This window comes from Aythya marila (assembly GCF_965140915.1).
Source record: "Aythya marila genome assembly, chromosome: 2".
NCBI classification, from domain to species: Eukaryota; Metazoa; Chordata; class Aves; order Anseriformes; family Anatidae; genus Aythya; species Aythya marila.
In genome coordinates, this window is record NC_139043.1 from 94,876,501 (window position 1) to 94,896,235 (window position 19,735).

The window sequence follows — 19,735 nt, forward strand, 5'->3', positions numbered from 1 at the left end:
CTCACATTCTTCACTCAGGTTGTGCCTTTGGAGGGAAACTAGCTATACCATTTCAGAGGAAAGCTCAGGATTAAATAACATGTAAAAATGCTGGACTCAGTCAGGGCCGTAGGAAGAAGTCATAAGAAACATAGTACACATGTACCCTAAGTATTACATTTATTGCTTTTAAAAGAGAGTGAAAATAATAATAAACCAAAATCATATTTTATTATGTCTGACCTTTCGAGAATTTGTAATGAGAAGGAAGGTTTGTAGAGCTGAAAAGTTTCCACTACTGTAACAGCTTATTCATTCATTTTAGGCTGTGCAATGTCATGCAGTTGTATTTATGAATCACCCATGACTGAGGCATGGCCTATTAAAATAAACCAATTTAGAAGTAGAAAAAATTGCATTCATCTGTACCTTTACTACATGTCCATTGCCAACAGTTTGAGCACACTGCAAATCAGACTGGGTGGATGAAGGAGTTGGCTGGACTGGACTATTCTGTTGGCTGGGCTTCTGTTCAGGTAAGCCTGCTGCTTTTCTTCTCTGGGCTGCGATTTGAGACAAAACATTATCTGCACTGCCACCTAAGGAAAAAAAGAAACCAAACACAGAGTCAAGGAGACCATCACTTTTAAAAGTCTGTTAATCCTCAATTTGCCTTTCTTCACCACTCACTTCCTCTTCAAAACAGACTGCACTAAATAAGAGAACATAAATACATGTAAGAACAGTAAGGCTCAGATCTGTTCAGCAACTGTCAGCAAAGGAGACAAAATTCAACCAGGAGCTAGCCTTGCCTATACAAGCACGTACATAGTTGACTTTCATACTCTTGGATATATTTCATGAATTGCCTCACCATATCTCTTTACAGAGACAATACGATGGCAGATACAATGTTTACCCCTTGTTTTTTAATTAAAAAATATTTTTAATTTAAACAAAAAGCAATCAACACATGTAAGCTCCATGAAATACACGTAGCAATGAACACGTATACGCCTAATTCACCATGGGTGGACTCAGTAAAATCAACAAGGTTTCTCTGAGACAGGGGTTAATGCGCGAGATGTGAGGTTTTTGTTCCCTTACATATGCCTTACATACAAGGTTTTGTTCCCTTTGTATCCAAACTTCAATCCTGTTCCAACAGTTCATAGAAGTTTTGATTATGCAGCAGTACAAGCCCTCAAAAGAGGTTTAATTTCTTCTACAATCATGAGAAATACCTTTTTTTTTTTTGCGTGAACCACACTCAAGTGACTTTTGTATTAAAAACAAGGGAAGCACGGTACCTGATCTGTTATGCAGTTCTCCTCCGTGCCTGTTAATTCCTGCAATGTTATTGGATCCACCAGAAGAATGGGGAGAATGGTTGAAGTTGTTGGAATTTGAAGGAGATGCAGGTCTTCTTGCAAATGCTGGTAATTTGACTGGCCTTGTACCTTTGCTAACAGACATCTGGAAAATAAAAATAATTTTTATCTTTCTTATTTGAGCAAAACAACAGAAAAAAAATTTTCAACGACTATTTACTGTAAGTTCAGAAACTTTCTCTGTAAAATAATCTTATCTTACATTTACAAATACATTTATAAAAACAGATATAATGTATTGAATATATGTAGTTATATAAATGCATGTAACATTGAATATATATCATGTCATTCACTGAAGATATAAAAAAGAAGATTAATTCTCCTTAACCTTTGGCCAACATAAAATGTGCGTATGTGCAATGCACCTGAGGAACAGTATAGGAAATATTATGAACAGTGGCAAAAAAAAAAAACAAACACATGTAAAGCTTCTTTCATGCAGAATCCTTTTTTTTTTTGTTTGTTTGTTCCTCCTATTTTACAGAACAGATTTACTACATTTCTCTCCTTTCTCCTACACATTCCCCTACATTCCCCACAGAGGGATCCATGGCTAGTTCTCCTCTACTTGCCCTGCTCCTCACGTGCTCCTCATGGGACCCAACTATCCACTTACAATCATCTTCCTACAATCATTTACTACAGCTATCCTTTCCAGATGATGAACCAAACTTTACCTTCCTGGGATCTATCACTTGCCTTCTCCACATGTCTACTAAAATGTCTTTATTGTCCCATTTCTGTAACTGACTAGAAATACAATTCTGGACTAGTAATATAAACTCTTCTTTAACCTTCAATTTAAGAGTCGTAATTCAAGGAAGCAAGACTTCTTTTTTCCTACTAACTATGAAAGCAAAGGTTGTCAAAGTTGTTTTGCTTCCTGCAAACAAGGTATTTTCCTTTTGTTTTGTGTTTTCACTACAAAAAAAAAAAAAAAAAAAAAAAAAAAAGTAAAATCAGGATCAGGCAAGCTCCTTCTATAAAAATTAGACTTTATTCAGACTTTTCTCCCTTTTACACTATTTGTACTGAGTCTGTATGTCTTCAAGCCAATGTGATCACCATTGCTACTGTTTTGTCATATACTAACCCTTTCAGCATATTATGTCATTGTATTTTCATATACAATATAGCTCACCAGTGTTTTTTCTCTTCCCTTCAGGTCCTAAAAATTGAGAATCTTCTATTCTTTTCTTCTCCCCCATGCTGTCTTCAAAAGCAGAGCAGTTTCTGCCACACTAGAATGACTGCACCTACCTTGGCAACTAAAATGTATAGGTGGAACCAGTTGTCACTTCAGCAGTTTGCAACAAATTCATTATGGCTAGACATTATTCTGGTTTACAGCAAACAAGTAGTTTTATTTTATAGAGACCTTTCATCCTATTTATGTTCCCTCCACAGAGACATATATTCTTCTTAGACAGGAGATCTTAAAAGGACAAGCCATTACTAGTGACAATGGGTTCAAAATAATGTCTAAATACAAAACCAGCATGGCTCACCAGCCAGCATGCCCTGGACGTAATAATACATGGTATTTTTTCACATATTTCATTTACTTACTACATCAGAGTTCCCACTGCTGTTAAAATCATGCTTGATCACTCTCTGTGGCCAGGCAGTTCTCATCTGTTCGGCTTTGCCATCTTTGTTGATTCGTGTTCGGTCAGAATTCCAAAGCTCAAAACTCGAGGGTGGTAAGAAAGGGGGTATCACTGCTTTCAGTTTATCACTGGGCAGCCTGGTAAATGGAGCACTACTTCTCAACTGAGAGAGGAAAAGAAAGAAAGGAAAAAAGAAAAGAGACTCTTCTTAGAAAGCTAATTGGGAGCTAATGATGTAGTTTCAAAGTCAAATAAAAAGATGGAGACAGATGCATTTAAAAAAAAAATAAATGGAAATGAGATATAAAAGTATTATTTGTGAAGATGTACAATACATAATAGCAGACACATCCAGTGTTCATACTGGCACCAGTGAGCAAGCTCGTTCATTTGATACAATGAACACAGTTCATTAAATGACAGAAGCTGTTCCTTTCTTGTCATTTTAACAGGAATGTTAACAAGTAGTTTCCAAAGAAATAACAAACAGGATGCTTAATAAGGTTGTCTACTCTGAATTCCTAGATAAGACACCTAGACATAGTGAACAAATATTTGTTCCTGCTCTATGTGTATTCTCCAGAAAAAAGAAGAGAACAACAAAAATGATACTGGGTCCCTGGAGTTCTGTCAGTCAGTCATATCAATATTTGCTCGATCTTTTTAAAAGAACACATAAAAAAAAAAAAATCAACAGCCAAACTTAATGACATCTCCAGGGAGTAAATTGTGGGGGAATTTAACGCTCCAGTGTAACAAAAGTAGAAAGAGAATAACATAAGCACACATCCCAAACTAAGTATTTCATGGTTTCCTCCATGATTTCTCACTTTCACATTGCACTGTGCTCGATGTTTCCCTCATAGCATACTTCATTAGCTGTTCAATCTACTTTACTAATTCATTACTGTTCATACAAAGGTACAGACTGCTCTTTAAAAAAAGTTCTTGAAAACTTTATGTGAAAAAAGTATCTACCAAGTATCTACCAAGAGCTGCCATACTGTACTATTTGAGGTACTTACTAGTCTACAGAACTACAGATGTACCACAGCTTGTCAGTTCCTGTTTAGTGACTACCAACAACTTATTGTTCTCTTTTTAATGGTTACTTGAATAGCAGGTTAAAAAACAAAAACAAACAAACGAGAAACATGTAGCTGCATGATCTTATGAATTGGACTGAAGATCCCAAGAGCACTGCAACATACCATGGTTGTCAACAGTTCATCATTCTTCCCTCCTTTTGCAGTGTTTACACCTGAAAAAAACATAAATGAAGTGTTACTGTCTGCATGCCCCTGCTTCTTATTCTCAATGATAGCTTTTGTTTTCAAACATTCAACAGCTGTATCCCCTATAAGTGCACACAAGCAAATTTTCCACTGAAACTTTCAGTTACCTAAATTAAAGTTAAGCTGATAATCTTATTTCACATCACAAACTGGAGGGGTTTTGCACAGAGAGCATAATTTCACCAGATGTGTTTTGCAACTTGTGTTTTTCTGATCTTTTGTCTCAGGTTTATTTTTTAACACAAACTGGTTGTCACTATAAAAATAAGTTCATCAAGAATACTAATGATTTTTGATTGAGCTGTTTCTCCTGTCAAATTTAATGGTGCTTGCTACAGAACAGTAACATTGCTACATTAGCATTTTCCTGCTGAAATGATGTTGCAGGTGTTCAGTACAAATACATGATGTGATTTTTCAGCTCTGTTAAATTAAGCAAACACTAAATCAATAAATTAGAAATGGTATCATCTTGACTATCCCCATGAGAGTTCACTTCCCATCAGACAACTCTGGGTTTACCACTACCTTTGTTATTTGTGACCCAAGCAGTAGGAGCATCAGGGGTTCCGGAAGTGTCTGTATCACTCTGTGGTGCTTTTATGGTGGAATTTAATGAAGATTCAGGCCCATCAGGAAAAGGCCCAAACTGATTGGAAGAAAACCCATGGCGCAACGTCTGAGTCAGCTTCAGCTTGCGGAATCGATTGGACATCCTGCTCCACCAAGACTAGATTGAGAAGGAAAAAGAAAAATCAGTTCCAACTAAAAAAGGAAAAGAAAAGTACAATTAAGTAATCTTTACTGCAGTGATGAAGGAATTTTACAGGGAAACTACAAAAGAATGTTAAAATGGTTTGCAATCCTCAACAGAATCTTTTCCCATGGGTCGTATAGGTAAGATTCACCTTTCTCCTTATGTTTCATTTGACAAAAAGCTTACAATATTTTTCTACTGTATCTAGAAAGACAAGTTAGATAAAAACATTAGGACAATTTGAGTGAGAATTTTTTTGCAGCTACATGGCAATTACTTAATCTTATAATAAGCTTCCAACTTGTCCAACACTCTCTGACATCAATGAACTGGCATACATTTTCTTCTTTTTAGAGGCATTCACAAAAGTTTATCTGACCCACACGAAAGCCTCTCCTTAAGATTTTAAAAACTGGTGGCAAACTAAAAGAGTTCTAATAGCATTCCGATCAGAATCAAGATTTGCAATACATATTGTGCTGCTGTACAGATAAACTTAAACCCTTTCAGACTGGAGAGACTATAGATTGACAGGCAAGAAAGACCAGCTGTGAAAACAACACAAGCCTAAGGACTACTGCACCTGCAGCTTGCACCCATATAGGTATTGATTATGTGGCAATTGTCTGAGCTTTGCTCAAGAATTTATACAAATAGATTACAAATTTCAACGTTTTTGTAGGCAGATGATATAAAATGCTTCAAGTATTCAGGATGATTACATTTTTCCCTGTTACATTTCTTCAGACTATACAAGACTTCTAAGTCAATATTAAGAAAACTCATGCAGTCAGTCCATTAAACATCATGTGGCTTGGAGGTTAATAAGTCAAGATTCTAAATATGTCCTGACTATTTCTTAGTAAAGCTACTTTGGTTTCTGGAACACTTAAAAAAAATAAAAAATAAAAAGATATTTTAAAATCATGATATTTCATCAAGGCTGCTTTATAAGATACCCAACCCAGACCTATACTTTCCTTGTTTACTCTGTATTCTTAGCCATTCCTTCTCACCATATATATTCCCCTCTCTCCCTGACATTTAACATTTCTGAACTGCTTTCTGATATATCTCTTCCTAACTGTCACAGAGCAGAACTAAGTAATATAAATTGCAAACTTACTCTCCATAATTCAATCCTTCCAGCAGATGATCATTAAAAAGATTTTAAATCTGCTCAGAGCATTATTAATGGACAGAGTCCTCAGACCTCTCTATCTCTTTGGAGTCATAACTAATAAAGATATACACTACTTTCATCAACAAAGAGCTGGTGGAAAAAGAGAGACAAATAGTTCCGAGAAAGCAGTAAAAACCACATAGTTCAGCATTTACTCACCTTCCAAAAGGAACTGAAAGGGCAAAAATCCATCTACTATTAATATGGAGAACAGCAATCTTACAAAAGAGCTTGATTGTACAACGTCATTTGCTTGTTACGGGAACAAGCTAGCTTCACTGGGCAAAAAGATCACTTCTCAGTTCCCCTCATCTTTGCTACTCTTTATAGGCTTCTGATCTGCTAACATAGGCTCTCACCACAAAGTACCTAACATGGAGTAGGTGCAGCCACTACACTACCATACAAAGTACTCTACTACTCTCTGGCACGGAAGGAAAGCTGGTAGAGAAGCTCATCTTGTCTTCTGGTGATCAGAGCAGGGTCGTCTGAGCTGTGGAGCACCCAGCATATTGCTGCAGGAAGTTGCGGCCTATCCATACACCTTGCACATCAGAGACATATAGAAGCTAGAACAAAGGGCTTTAAACTAGATTGAAAAAGCCAAATAAAAATGCATCAGTGGTTAAAACAGCGTCTGTCAAAAGGCTATGATCTAGTAACGATGGGAGAATGCAATAGTATCAGAAAACAGAAAAGAGGTGTTGCCACTTGAGAAATCTCTTATATACTTTTAACAATATTAGAAAAGAAAGAATTAGGGGAAGCACTGGAAATCTGTGTCTTAAAGCAACTTTATAAGCAACTTTATCCTAAAAAAGAAACTGAATGTGATAATTTACATTGCTCTGCTGCTGACATTGAGGGCACTGCTGAAAAAGCACGGGCAACAAGGAAAGAGGAAATAAGATCTTTGCATACACTAAGGACGCAACTTTGTTTCCAAGTCCAGAAAATGGTGGGAAACAAAGTACTTCTTAGTTCCTAAGTGAACCTCTAAGTAAAAGGGGTAGAGGATGAGAAAACAGTCATCGACCACACAGAATCACAGAATGGTTTGGGTTGGAAGGGACCTTAAAGCCCACCCAGTTCCAACCCCCCTGCCATGGGCAGGGACACCTCCCACCAGACCAGGCTGCCCAAAGCCCCATCCAGCCTGGCCTTGAACACTTCCATGGATGGGGCATCCACAGCTTCTTTGGGCAACCTGATCCAGTGCCTCCATCACCCTCTGACTAAAGAATTTATTCCTAATATGTAAGCTAAACCTACCCTCTTTTAGTTCAAAGCCATTACTCCTTGTCCTATCCCTACGCTCCCTGACACAGAGTCCCTCCCCAGCTTTCCTGTAGGCCCCCTTTAGGTACTGGAAGGCTGCTATAAGGTCTCCCTGGAACCTTCTGTTCTCCAGGCTGGACAACCCCAACCCCCTCAGCCTGTCTTTGTAGGAGAGGTGCTCCAGCTCTACGATCATACTTGTGGCCACCATCTGGACTTGTTCTAATACTTCCACGTTCATCTTGTGCTGGGGATCCAGAGTTGAATACAGTACTTGAAGTTGGGGTCTCATGAGAGCAGAGTAAAGGGGGAGAGTCACCTCTCTCAACCTGTTGGCCACACTTCTTTTGATGCGGCCCAGGATTTGTTTGGCTTTCTGGGTTTTCAGCGCACACATTGCTGGCTCATGTTGAGCTTCTTGTCAACCAACACCCCCAGGTCCTTCTCCTCAGGGCTGCTCTCAATCCATTCTCCACCCAGCCTGTATTTCTGCTTGGGATTGCTCCTACCCAGCTACAGGACCTTGTGCTCAGCCTTGTTGAACCTCATGAGGTTTGCACAGCTCCACCTCCCAAGCCTGTCCAGGTCCCTCTGGATGTCATCCCTTCCCTCCAGTGTGTTGACCACACCACACAGCTTGATGCCATCAGCAGACTTGCTGAGGGTACACTCAATCCCACTGTCCACGTCACTGACAAAGATGTTAAATAGTGCTGGTCCCACCTGGAACACCAGTCATCACTGATCTCCACCTGGACATTGAATTGTTGACCTTGACTTTTGGAGTGCAACCATCCAGCCAATTCCTTACCCACTCAGTGGTCTATCTGTCAAATCCATGTCAAATGCCTTGAACAAGTTCAGGTAGATGTCATCAGTTGCTCTTCCCCTATCTACCAATGCTGTGATCCCACTGTAGGAAGCCAGCAGATTTGTCTGGCACAATCTGCCCTTAGTGATGTGCCTGGTTAACAAACTATTGAAATGAGCTTGCACAGATTAAAACAAAAAGAACTGATTACCTGGAGTAATTACAGACAATACAAACTCTGAACCAATATTATCTTCAAGGTAAGTGAAGAGGATGGAAGAAATTACAGAAGCAAAAGGCAAATACATTACCACACTTACCCCAAAGAAGAAAATCTGAAAGTTTACTGACTAATCAGCTTAATTTAAAGTCACAGAATCAAAAAATCACTTAGGTTGGAGAAGACCTCCAAGATCATCAAGTCCAACCTAGCAAGGTTACTTTGCCGGATAACTGAGTCTATCGCTAAACCATGTCCCTAAGCACATCACCTACATGTATTTTAAAGACCTCCAGGGATGGTGACTCAAGCACTTCCCTGGGCAGCCTGTTCCAATGCTTCACAACCCTTTCAGCGAAGAGATTTTTCCTAATATCCAACCTAAAGCTCCCCTGGAATAACCTGAGGCCATTTCTTCTTGTCTCATCATTTGTTGCTTGGGAGAAGAGACTGACCCCCACCTCTCCACAACCTCCTTTAAGAGATAGAGAGAGATAAGGTCTCCCATGAGCCTCCGTATCTCCAGGCTAAATAACCCCACTTCTCTCAACCATTCCTCATAAGATTTGTTCTCTAACTTGAAAGGACATCATTAAAAAAAACTTTGTATGTACTCACAGCTCATAAAAGACAGCTGGCATAGGTTTGTCAGGAATAAATCACACCAAATCAATCTCTCTGACAGACTAACTGGTGAAGTGGCAGAAAGGAGGAGAAGCTGTAACATAGCTTAACATTAATAAAGCTTTTATCAATATTCCATGTACCATTCTCTGAACAAATGACAAAATATGCTTCTAGTAAAATTAGGAGAGGAAAAGCATGATAACCAAAAGACACATTAACAGACAAATTACCAGCAATTTACTCCAGGATGAGGAGGGCATATTCAGTGGTGTGAAACATGAGCTTGGAAATAGTCGTTAACAACATCAAAGATTAAACAGAATTAATTTTGTACAATCTGTGTAAGACATCTATCTGGACAGTTTTGTGAGCACCTTAGATACTCCAAATTACACTGATGAATTGACTTCAGGAGGTCATTACACTGATGAATTGACTTCAATTCACTGATGAATTGAATTTAGGGGGGGGGGGGGGGAAGGTCATATGTAAGCAGAAGAAATCAAGTGCATAAATACAGAAAAAGGAATAATAAGAAAAACAGCCTTACTGAAGAAAAAAGAAAATCAGAGTTCTAACATAGCACCAACTAAGCATATGTCCCCTAAGAATAGGTCAACAGTGTCTTACTACTGCAAGAAAACGGCAAATTTCACTGACCACCCCATGAGATACACGACTGTGAAAGTAGCTTTTGTACCCTGCCATGTAATATTGAGACCTTAGTTAGAATCTCATTACTTGTTTTGGACACATCACCTTAAGACTAATACAGACAAACTAGAAATAGTAAGAAGTTTAGGAAACAGTCTGCAAACAAGGAAATGTGAATACATTTTATTATTATTATAGAAAGTAAAAGATTTAAGAGAATTTCCATCTTTTCTAAGTATGTATATAGTTCTTATAAAGGTGAAGGTGGACACTGATAACTGAAAAACAATTGACTTAATATGCAGCAAGAGAGATTTAGCTTATACCAAGGGAAAAAAAAATCTGACTGTAGGAACAGACAAGCAGTGGAACCAGCTGCAAAATTAGACTATGGACCTTTTTCATCACAGTGAGAGAAGAGAGAACAGAAACTTTGTCAAGGATGTTCTTGGCATATTCGTTCTGTCTACATAAAGACAGGTGGGCTCATCAAGTTCCCTCTCATTCCTCCATTTCTGCAATTCCACGTTTTGCCATCTGCACTGACCTAGACAGAAAATTTATGTGCTGTCTGAGTCACTATAAATAGCTCACCGAAACCTTCTGGGCAATTTGTTTTATAGTCTTGGCTCAGCACAGAAGAGTTGTCCACATGGAAGCACCACTTCTACAAAGCCAAGGACAAATCCCTCACTTGTGCATTCTCCTCACGCACTGGTCTAAAACAAGCTGTGTTTGATGACCCCAGTCACTCTGAGAATATCATTTTTACTCTGTTTATTCTCTGTATGGAGAATAAGATATGTAACATACTCCTGATCAGTCAGAATAGTTAATAAAGCACTAAGCCATTTTGGAAGAGAGGGTTATATTGGCTTTATAGATATGTACATATGCACACATACACAGAATTACATAGAATATTTCTGTTGAAAAAGTGCTTAAGACTTAACTTGCAAACACTGTAATGTTTTGATGTTTTTTCAACCAAATATTCCAACATTATATATGTCAAAATATTCAATGTCAGTACTCATATTTAAATCTTTATCAACAAATCCTACAAAATTGTTTTTTTCTAATTTTACCTCAAAATCTTATATGACCCCAGTTCATATATGACCCCAGCCTTGGACCCCTATCTGTGCAAGAGTTGCAATCTGACTTGCAGTTGATCTGCTTTCTATAATGCCAAAGACTGTTCTGAAATCCCCAAGCTAGGTAAGTGCATTCCTAAATAGGCCCACCTAAACCGATACTGAAGTTGTATCATATTGAATAATCATATGAATTTTTTTTTTTTTTTTTTTTTAACAATTTATCATTGTTAAAATTGCAAAATCAATTTGAGCTAAAGCAGAATTATAAGTGGTCTTTAAAACTTGTGTCAGAAATAGCCTGGAAATTAGCATGTGTGTTTCCAAGATTCCGATAACATTTATGCTAACAATGTGAGATTACAGAATCAAGGAAATTCTGAGGTATAAGATCATCAATGAATTTTCACCTAAACAAATAAAATCAGCAACAACAACAAAATAAGCTAATACCTTTTTCCTTCTTTTTTTGAACACAGACAATGTAAGTCACAATGGCCTTGTTCAAATGGCACACACTCTGACTCCTACTGGATTACTGCCAATTTCTAGATAAGCATACAGTGTTCCAGTGACTCTCCAGAGGACACGTAAGCCTGAATTGCACCTTCTTCCATTTTTCATATTAAAACCCCTGCTAATTTTTCATATTAAAACCTTCTTAATTTTCAGTGCCAACCTCCATTCATGGTTGAAATGAAGTCCACCCTCTCTCGTAGAAGTCTACCACTTCATGATGAATCTAAGCCCTTCCCTTTTATTCTTCTTACAGTATTATGATGAAGCCTCTCAAGTCTGGGTTGTCCTGCATGTAGTCACAGTATTTTCAAGTAGACTACCTGGACTTCAGTTTACTTCCTACATCATGCTTTTCTTCTTCTAGTGTTCACTAAATACGACAAAAGAAAAATATAAGGAACTACAACTGGAAATTCTACATAGAGCAAATATATAAACAGGCAACTTCTTACTTTGTTAGGAGATCCCAAACACATCCACTCCAATTTCAAAGTAAAAAGATCTGCTATGAGTAAAGGAAAAGTCTACTAAAATTGGAGTACATTTGGATGATTTAAAAATTAAGATCATAATGGAAATTCATTTCCAAACTCATTAATATAATACATTCTACTATTTAATTATGGCCTCTATTTCTAGGCACTGAAATGTGCTTTGATGCTGACTCTTCTTTAGAAGTCTTCCCTCTGCCTTGTTACTTGAAGAGAAAGAAAGCTGAATATCATAACACCAGGAAACCACCAGGAATTCAGAAGGGGAAAAATCCCCACAACTAGTTACGTATTAGGTCCAAAGTACTTCTTAGCAATGACCTTCTCTGCTTCATTCAGTAAGAGCGACTGAATATGTTTACCTTTAAACCTCCTTTGTCATCTGGCAGTATTGGGACATTTAAGGATTGCCTACTTCTGGAACAAGGCAAAGATGACCTGTTGTTGAGTTTATTCTTGTCTTTGTCTACTTGCATGCATGCTGATGCGAGTAACCGTACAAGTTCTGTGTCTAAAAGAAAACAAATTAAGATACTTTTTAGTCTGTTTTGCTTTGCCAAATCGTGACTGATATGCTAAAACACCTCTCAAACAAAGCAGATAAATACACAAAACTTTGTTTCTTGGCCTCTGTTTCCCATCCCTTCTCCCCACACAGTGGGCTGCAGTCTTACCAATGCCTCTCTAAACACATGTATCAGTATAAATAATCATGCCATTCAGTCATGTGTGACCAAACGAACTGCCTGCTCACACACTTTGTAGAAGTTAAGAACAGCACTGGGACGCTCCCTTTTCTCACCTGACGCAGAAGAGAGCAGAGAAAAAGGAATACTCTTTCTTCAAGTGTAGGTTGCAGAAAAGAAGCTTGAAATTAAATCCCAAAGAGAAAGGAGATGTTCAGCCTGGACAATGAAGGGACTGAAAAGACATGGTAAGAAAAAAATAGAGTAAAAAAAAAAAGTAAGAAAAAAAAAAAGGAAGAGGAAGAAAAAAAAGAATAAGATGAGGACAGGAAAGCAAGAAATATTCTGTAAAACTGTATTTTATACAGGATATTTATACAGGAAAAGAAGGGCAGACAGAACCAACCTATATTCTCCTTGCTGAACAAGATGAACTATTCTGTCCTACAGGCAGCTAGTTACAAGAAAAACACATTCACCATTATTTATTTTCTAAAATTTTATACTATTAGTTACCGACTTTTGACAAAGCAAAGCTACGTGCTAGCGATCAAAAACAACACTGAGTAAATACGGAGAACATGGACATTCTTTCCATTAGCACTACCGTTTTTCAGCTTCAGAGAAAGCAATCTAGCTACCAGGCAAGTTTAATAATAACGTCCCAAATTAGGTAGGCTAAACAAACTACAACAAAATCTAAATGTGTTTCATCAAAGCCTCCTCAAAGCACACTGGCTTTTTCTAAAGCACTCCCATGACTACTAACTTGAATGCCCAAGTGTGATTTAATCTCAGCCTTTACAGACCTAGTTGGAGCTCCAGCTAGTTCACTAGTCTTGTGCTGATTGCACTTTCTTCATCCTGTCCCCTAACTTCTGCCAAGTGGAAACTTCGAGTTCCAGTTCCTAGCTCAGCACTAATGACAATATCTAAGCCACCACAAGTAAGTGCTATTGAACTGGCTCTGATGACACAAACAACATTTTAGAATACCTTCAAAAACAAAGAGAAGAGGACCACAGAAAATCCATTAGCCCATAAATGTATATATACATCTAAACAACTGATTTTAAAAAAATACATTTTCAGGCAGTATCCATTCTTGGTCTAGTCTAGCATAGACTGCAGTCAATATCTTGAAGCAAATTTAATGCAATTTGTATGTCAAAAGAGATGTGTATCTGGTCATGTTGCAATTACAAACATTTCCTCAGTGCTCTCTGAAATAACATACCTGGATCATTCAGGAGCATTATCAGGTCAAAAGCTGTGTATCCATTTTTCGCACGAAGATTGACGTCAGCTCCTTGATTTAACAAATACTTTACAACTTCTTTGTTTCTTTACGGGAGACAAAAAATGCTTATGTTAAAGAGAGAGAGTACCTCAATACTCCATTTCCATCCTTTTGTATCATTGCTCCTCAATTAACGATCATAGTTTTACCTCTGCAATAGTTAACCAAGTCTAAAATGTGTCCACAATTTATTCAAGAGCTCCCATGATTCCTTTGTCAGTCACTGTTTACTCACTATAAATCACAATAATTGGCATGCAAACAGCCTAAAAAGAACATAATTTGAATAGTCAGATTCTTCATCTGACCCTTTGGAAATGATCACGGTATCTGTTGCCAGTTTCCCTTTGAAAGGCCATTACTGCCTAGGGCAAAAAAGCAAGTGGGAATTCAAAGGTCAGTCCAGAAGTCATCACACAACATCGCTAATACTTAAACATAGCTTCATATTCAGAACAGATAAAAAAAATTCCATTTAATAAAACCCCAACTGACTGAAGATAATTTATGAACTCCAAACAGTAAATCACTTAATTAGAGACACAAATTTCCTTGAGGTATCTAAAATGCAAAAGCAAATCAGCAGTAAACGATAATACAAACACCTCCTAATAAAAGCTCATAAAAGCAAATTGCATAAAAGGAACTCATCATCCCATTCCCATTAACCCCTCTCCTTTCTCATATACCTGAATAAATCAGCAGAACTAGCCTTGCAAATTAAAAACAATACAAAATAAGCAATGACAACAAAGCTGTGGAAAATATTTTTAATATAAAAATCCTCTTACACTGAGACTAAGCCTGTATAAAAACAAACTGACACATGTAAGCCATACTGAAGAACAATGTGCTTAAGTAGCAATAGTTGACTGCCAGCTCTAACTCTGAAGCTGACAAAAAGATCTCAAACAGATCTCAGAAGTAATGCTCTGAAGTGATCTTCAATCTGAACATACTCCAGATAAAGTCAACCTAAAATGAAGAATGAATGTTCTCTCTCTCTTCTAACAAAAACTCAGCTTTATCCCCACTGGTCTGTTTGGGTCTGTTCCGAAAAGCTGAGGGCATACTACGTGTTTTAGAAGATTAAGGCCAAAAGCCTCTACAATTCTTGTAAGAGCTGTTTCCAGAGTCAATACCAGAAAGATCTTTTCTATCTGGATGTAAGAAGAATGAAACCTCTTTTCTGTTAGACTCAATGAGCATACAACTTACCCATGGTATGTGGCCTGCATTAGTGCTGTCCAGCCATGAACATTGTCCTGTTTGTCAATCTCCGCATTCTTCTCAACAAGGAGCTGGACAAGGGGCAGCTGCCCAGTTACAGCCGCAATCATTAACGGAGATGCACCATCAACAGTGGTAATATTGACCTGGCTTGGGTCTTCATCAACTATTTCTTTAACCAGCTGAAAGTTGCCTGCAAAACAGGGATATAAAAAAAAAAAAAAATCTACATCAGGAACACAGAACTGCTTAGCCACTGAATTAATATGTACTTTGATTTGCTGACACTGGTCTACATTTAGTGGAATTAAAACAGAAGAAATAAGGTATGTACCATTTCAATGTATATAGTTCTTTAAAACATTTTGCATATTAGACAATAAAGCAGTGTCAATAACGACAGACTTATAGGTCTGTCAGTACTACAGAACTGCAATTCTACAGCTTCAATCATTAAAGATAAACATTTGTACTGATCTCTGTTTCTTCATTTCGTCAACACATTTTCACTGGCTACAGGAAGCTGTGATATAAGCTGGAGGCACTGTTTTCCCTCATAGTTTTACATACCTACACACTTATAGCACAATTCTATTATGAGAATACTTTTCTCAAATAACAACTAAGCCATAAAGGCTGTATAAACTGCAGCGTATCTCATGTGAAGACATGGGCAGGGAACTTTTCCATAAAATTGTCTGAAGATGAAGTACAAGGAAAAGCAACAATGCTGGGACACCGCTGAGATGACTGCTTTGTCGTTCAGCAGGACTAAGATCCCTATTGCATTTTCTTGGGCAGAAATCACAGAAAGTCACAATTCTAGAACCAAAGAAGGTGGGCACAAAGGCACTCTGAAGGTGACAAAGGCCATTCTTGCCCCGAGCAGGTAGAACAATGCCCTAGGTCATATCGACCTGTAACTCCTCCTACAAAGGTTATTCGCTGTTTCTGAAAACCACAACTGATACAATTCCACAGCCTCCCAGGGAATTAGTCTATACCAGTGTTCAAACTTCTTATATTCAGAATGTTTTTTTTATTTGTTTGTTTTTTGTGTTTTTAATTCTACTTCTGATATTTAATTTCCAATGCAAAACTTCCCTACTCCTTCCTCAAGAGTAAGGCATTATTCCTGTCATCTTTTTTAAAAAGTAAACCTAACATTCAAGCTTCCAGATGAAAGAGGCTGGCAGTCACCGAGTTCTTGTCTAGACTACAAAAAGCAGTGCAAAATATGCCGCCAAACGCATTTTAGCTAGGTTGCTTTTCTTTTTCTTTTTTCTTTTTTTTTTTTTTTTTCCTAAATCTTAATAAAGGTAGGAACAAGCACTTTTTAAAAATGTCTGAGGTAGTCAAGGTCCATCAGGGTAATCCTAAGCAGAGGGCTTAGATTTGCCCAGCTCCCTTACTTTTTTGATGTCACATAGCAGACAAAAGCACCAAAGAAGGAAAAAAGATGAATATGTACCACTGCAGGAACAGCGGCAAAAAGAAGCAGACTGTCAACTGCCATGCAAATGCAAAAATTCCCATGCTTAAAAATAAAAATAAATAATAATAATAAAAAAAATTCAAATTGTAAACTGCTTTATGGCATGGACTACCTTCAACCCACTCACTGGTGTCAGCGTTTTCCTTGGAAAGACAGAATTCCAGATAAACACTGCAGGCACTTGAATGCATGCACTGAAACTAGCATCCACCCCCACTCATCATCTAATTTCTTGGAAGGGGAAAGAAAAGCACAGACCTCATTTTCCATGTCCCAATTTAGTAAAAGACACCAAGTAGCTTTTTAAACACAGAACTGCATCACAAACTGTGTTAAACAGAAACCCTGGAACATACAGAGACTCCAGAATTGACTTTGAACTCTGTCCTGGACACTTCTTAACCTAGCAAAGTCTTCTTAAACAATGCTGCCATCCACAGCTGTGTATTCTAAAAAAAAGCAGCACACTGACCAATATTCATCTGACTCCTTCCTACCCAGATTTCATGCTTTTAAATCTCAAACCAAAAGTCACACAGGTATGAGAAGGATGGCTGAACTTTCTAAAATGTAGCTGACGTGAGGCTTTCCAGAATAAGTTTTGTCAGCTTACTTGTGAAGAATTGACATGTATGGCTGAACTCCCACTACTGCTACCTATTATCTCTTTCTTCCTCACAATTATGCCTGCCCATTTCCAGTTCTGTTAGCCCCAAAAGCCATAAAGTTTCTGAGATGGTGACTTACGATGCTTAGTTAAAAAGCAACTGTTAAGCTGCAGTACCAAACCCTGGATTAGATCTCGATGCTAGGGCCAGGCTTGACCATTATGAAAATATAACTCTGAATTTTCAACAGGAATGAATGCATTAAGAATAAAAGTTAGAAGATAACTGTTGATTTAAAGGTGTGTTGCTGAAATCCATTTGGACAGATGCTGAGAAACAGTGGCATTTTCCTTCACAAAGTCATCCACGTACAAATTAAAAAAAAAAAAAAAGACAAAAGTCCATCAAAAGGGTACTAACTCAGAGTTCTCCTCCAGGTTGCAGCTCCCCACTGAAAGCAAGAAGATAAACCTCATCAGAGCATTCATGATTATGTTACAGGTAGGAGCAGGTACATGGACAAAAAAGCTAGAATGAGGGGTAGTCGTGCTGAACCCTGATGTTCACTTACTCTACATACACACATCACAGTCCAGAGGAGTACAGCCAGTTTTCTATGGATCAGATTTTCTTTGCCAGAGACACAGACAGCACAGCTTTGTTACACAGCACAGTATTACTACAGCCACAAGGCTGTATTACCAACATCACCTCGCTGCCTGGAACGTCTTGGCCCCAAGTAAGGAAAGGCTGACTGGGGAAAGACCCTTATGAGACTCTCATAGGTCTCATGGGACACCTCTCATGAGTTCATAGGATGTAAGATTTAACCTCATATGAGAATGATTTCTTTCCTTATTTGAAATGATATTAAATAAATCCATCAAATCCTTTGCTTTGACTTTTTTCTTTTTTTTTTTTTTTCTGTCCATGTAGCTAGGACCGCTGATGGTGGGCTATAGGTGCTATTGTACAGTTCAGAACATACTTACATGGCAAAACACCAACTATGAAAGCAGGAATCGGATAAAGTTCAAAGACTGAACCTCTCTAAGCTGTCAAAGAGATCGCCAACGGGGTAAAGTTTCTGATCTCTGACATTATCAGCAACCTCAGCAGAAAGCGAATAGTCTTGTTTCCCAAGCCAATGCCATCAGATGGCAATACTCAGGCCAAACCCATAATTTCAGCACCTTTTCCTATGCTAGAAGATCCAGGAAAATAGGTAACCAGAAAGCAGTTCGCCATTCAGCAGGAGTGCAACCCGTCACTGCTTGGATCAAATTTACATCAACAGGATGGCACTGGCCACAAAACAGATTTATCAATTGTGTGCTCTTGAAAAGTCGCTCCTAGTCATGAAAGAACGTGCAGGATTTGAGACAATTGCCCTTTTCCTGAAGCAACTTTAAACAGCAATGAAAATGTTCATACAGAGTAGAGACCAGTGTATTTTTGCCAGCTTTATTTTCATACTTCAAGATTACCAGGAAGGAAAAAAAAATCATGTTAAAGGTAGCGTGGTCTTGGAAACTACTAAACCACACCATTGTGGCATGGAGGGCACGACAAGGAGCTCATAACGACTTTTTCATATCGGAATGTAAAAAAAAATAAAATACAGAAATAAATGTATCTTTAAAATGAAAAAGAAAGAAAAAAGTAGCTGCATGTTAAAACAGAACACAAGTCAGTTTCCCATGTTAGCAAACAAGCGTACTCTGTAATTGCAAGAACCAGACATGATGGAAAAATCCTGTCAGTACTTACCCAGTTTCAAAGCATGGAAGATGTCAGGTTGCCTCTTTTCTGTATCTGAAAAACATAAATATTTCCGTTAAGAGTTATTTAAAAGGCAAAAAAAATCTAGTAAAATTTTATAGAAAAAATATACGATATATAGAAAAAATATATACATAAATATACTATAAAAGATGTTTGCACAGGCATTTATTAAGAATGAAGACAGCACAGATGTTTATTCCCTTTGGGAACAACGACTTACCTGTATGGCTCTCTGTGCAGAGATAAGGCTACACACTGTAACATACCAGTACTGCCTCTGCCTTTCAACTTCCATTCTGTATCAGGAAATTTTATTTGGAAACGTCTGTTTCCTGCCTGGAAGACTTAAATATCAATGAAAGAACCACAGCACAGTTCTGTGGTCTGGTGTAATTCTCTGTACAACAGCAAACACTCGAATAACACAGGACTATTTGGGAAAGGGATTCAAAAGGAGTTTTGTAAGATGCTCCCTTTTTACTTCCTCTTGAATATTGACAAGCTAATTTTTGAAGGTCACAAAAATAATACTGATGATTCAAATACACGTTTTTTTTGTGCATTAATAGAGATCCTTCAGCTCCCAGATGGTCATCATCTTAAAAAGAACTGTAATTATTACAACTGTAAGACTTTGAGTGAAGGATCTTTCATTCTACGTGCCTTCCCAGTGCTTTGAAAGGGTTGGCACTATGTACAATGAGGAAAAAATAGTG

The 19,735-nt window shown here is 37.9% G+C and overlaps 1 protein-coding gene across 2 annotated transcripts in view; it reads right to left on the reverse strand.

Moving 5' to 3' along the window:
• ANKS6 (ankyrin repeat and sterile alpha motif domain containing 6) overlaps nucleotides 1-19,735 on the reverse strand; it is a 45,021-nt gene that overhangs the window by 17,656 nt on the left and 7,630 nt on the right. For both annotated transcript variants that reach the window (XM_082752812.1, XM_082752811.1), the window contains exons 3-11: nucleotides 19,005-19,049; nucleotides 15,120-15,324; nucleotides 13,839-13,945; nucleotides 12,278-12,426; nucleotides 4,807-5,008; nucleotides 4,195-4,244; nucleotides 2,943-3,146; nucleotides 1,290-1,455; nucleotides 409-578 (exon numbers count right to left, since the gene is read on the reverse strand). In XM_082752812.1, the coding sequence (XP_082608938.1) occupies nucleotides 409-578; nucleotides 1,290-1,455; nucleotides 2,943-3,146; nucleotides 4,195-4,244; nucleotides 4,807-5,008; nucleotides 12,278-12,426; nucleotides 13,839-13,945; nucleotides 15,120-15,324; nucleotides 19,005-19,049 (1,298 nt within the window). The remainder of the gene's footprint in view (nucleotides 1-408; nucleotides 579-1,289; nucleotides 1,456-2,942; nucleotides 3,147-4,194; nucleotides 4,245-4,806; nucleotides 5,009-12,277; nucleotides 12,427-13,838; nucleotides 13,946-15,119; nucleotides 15,325-19,004; nucleotides 19,050-19,735) is intronic.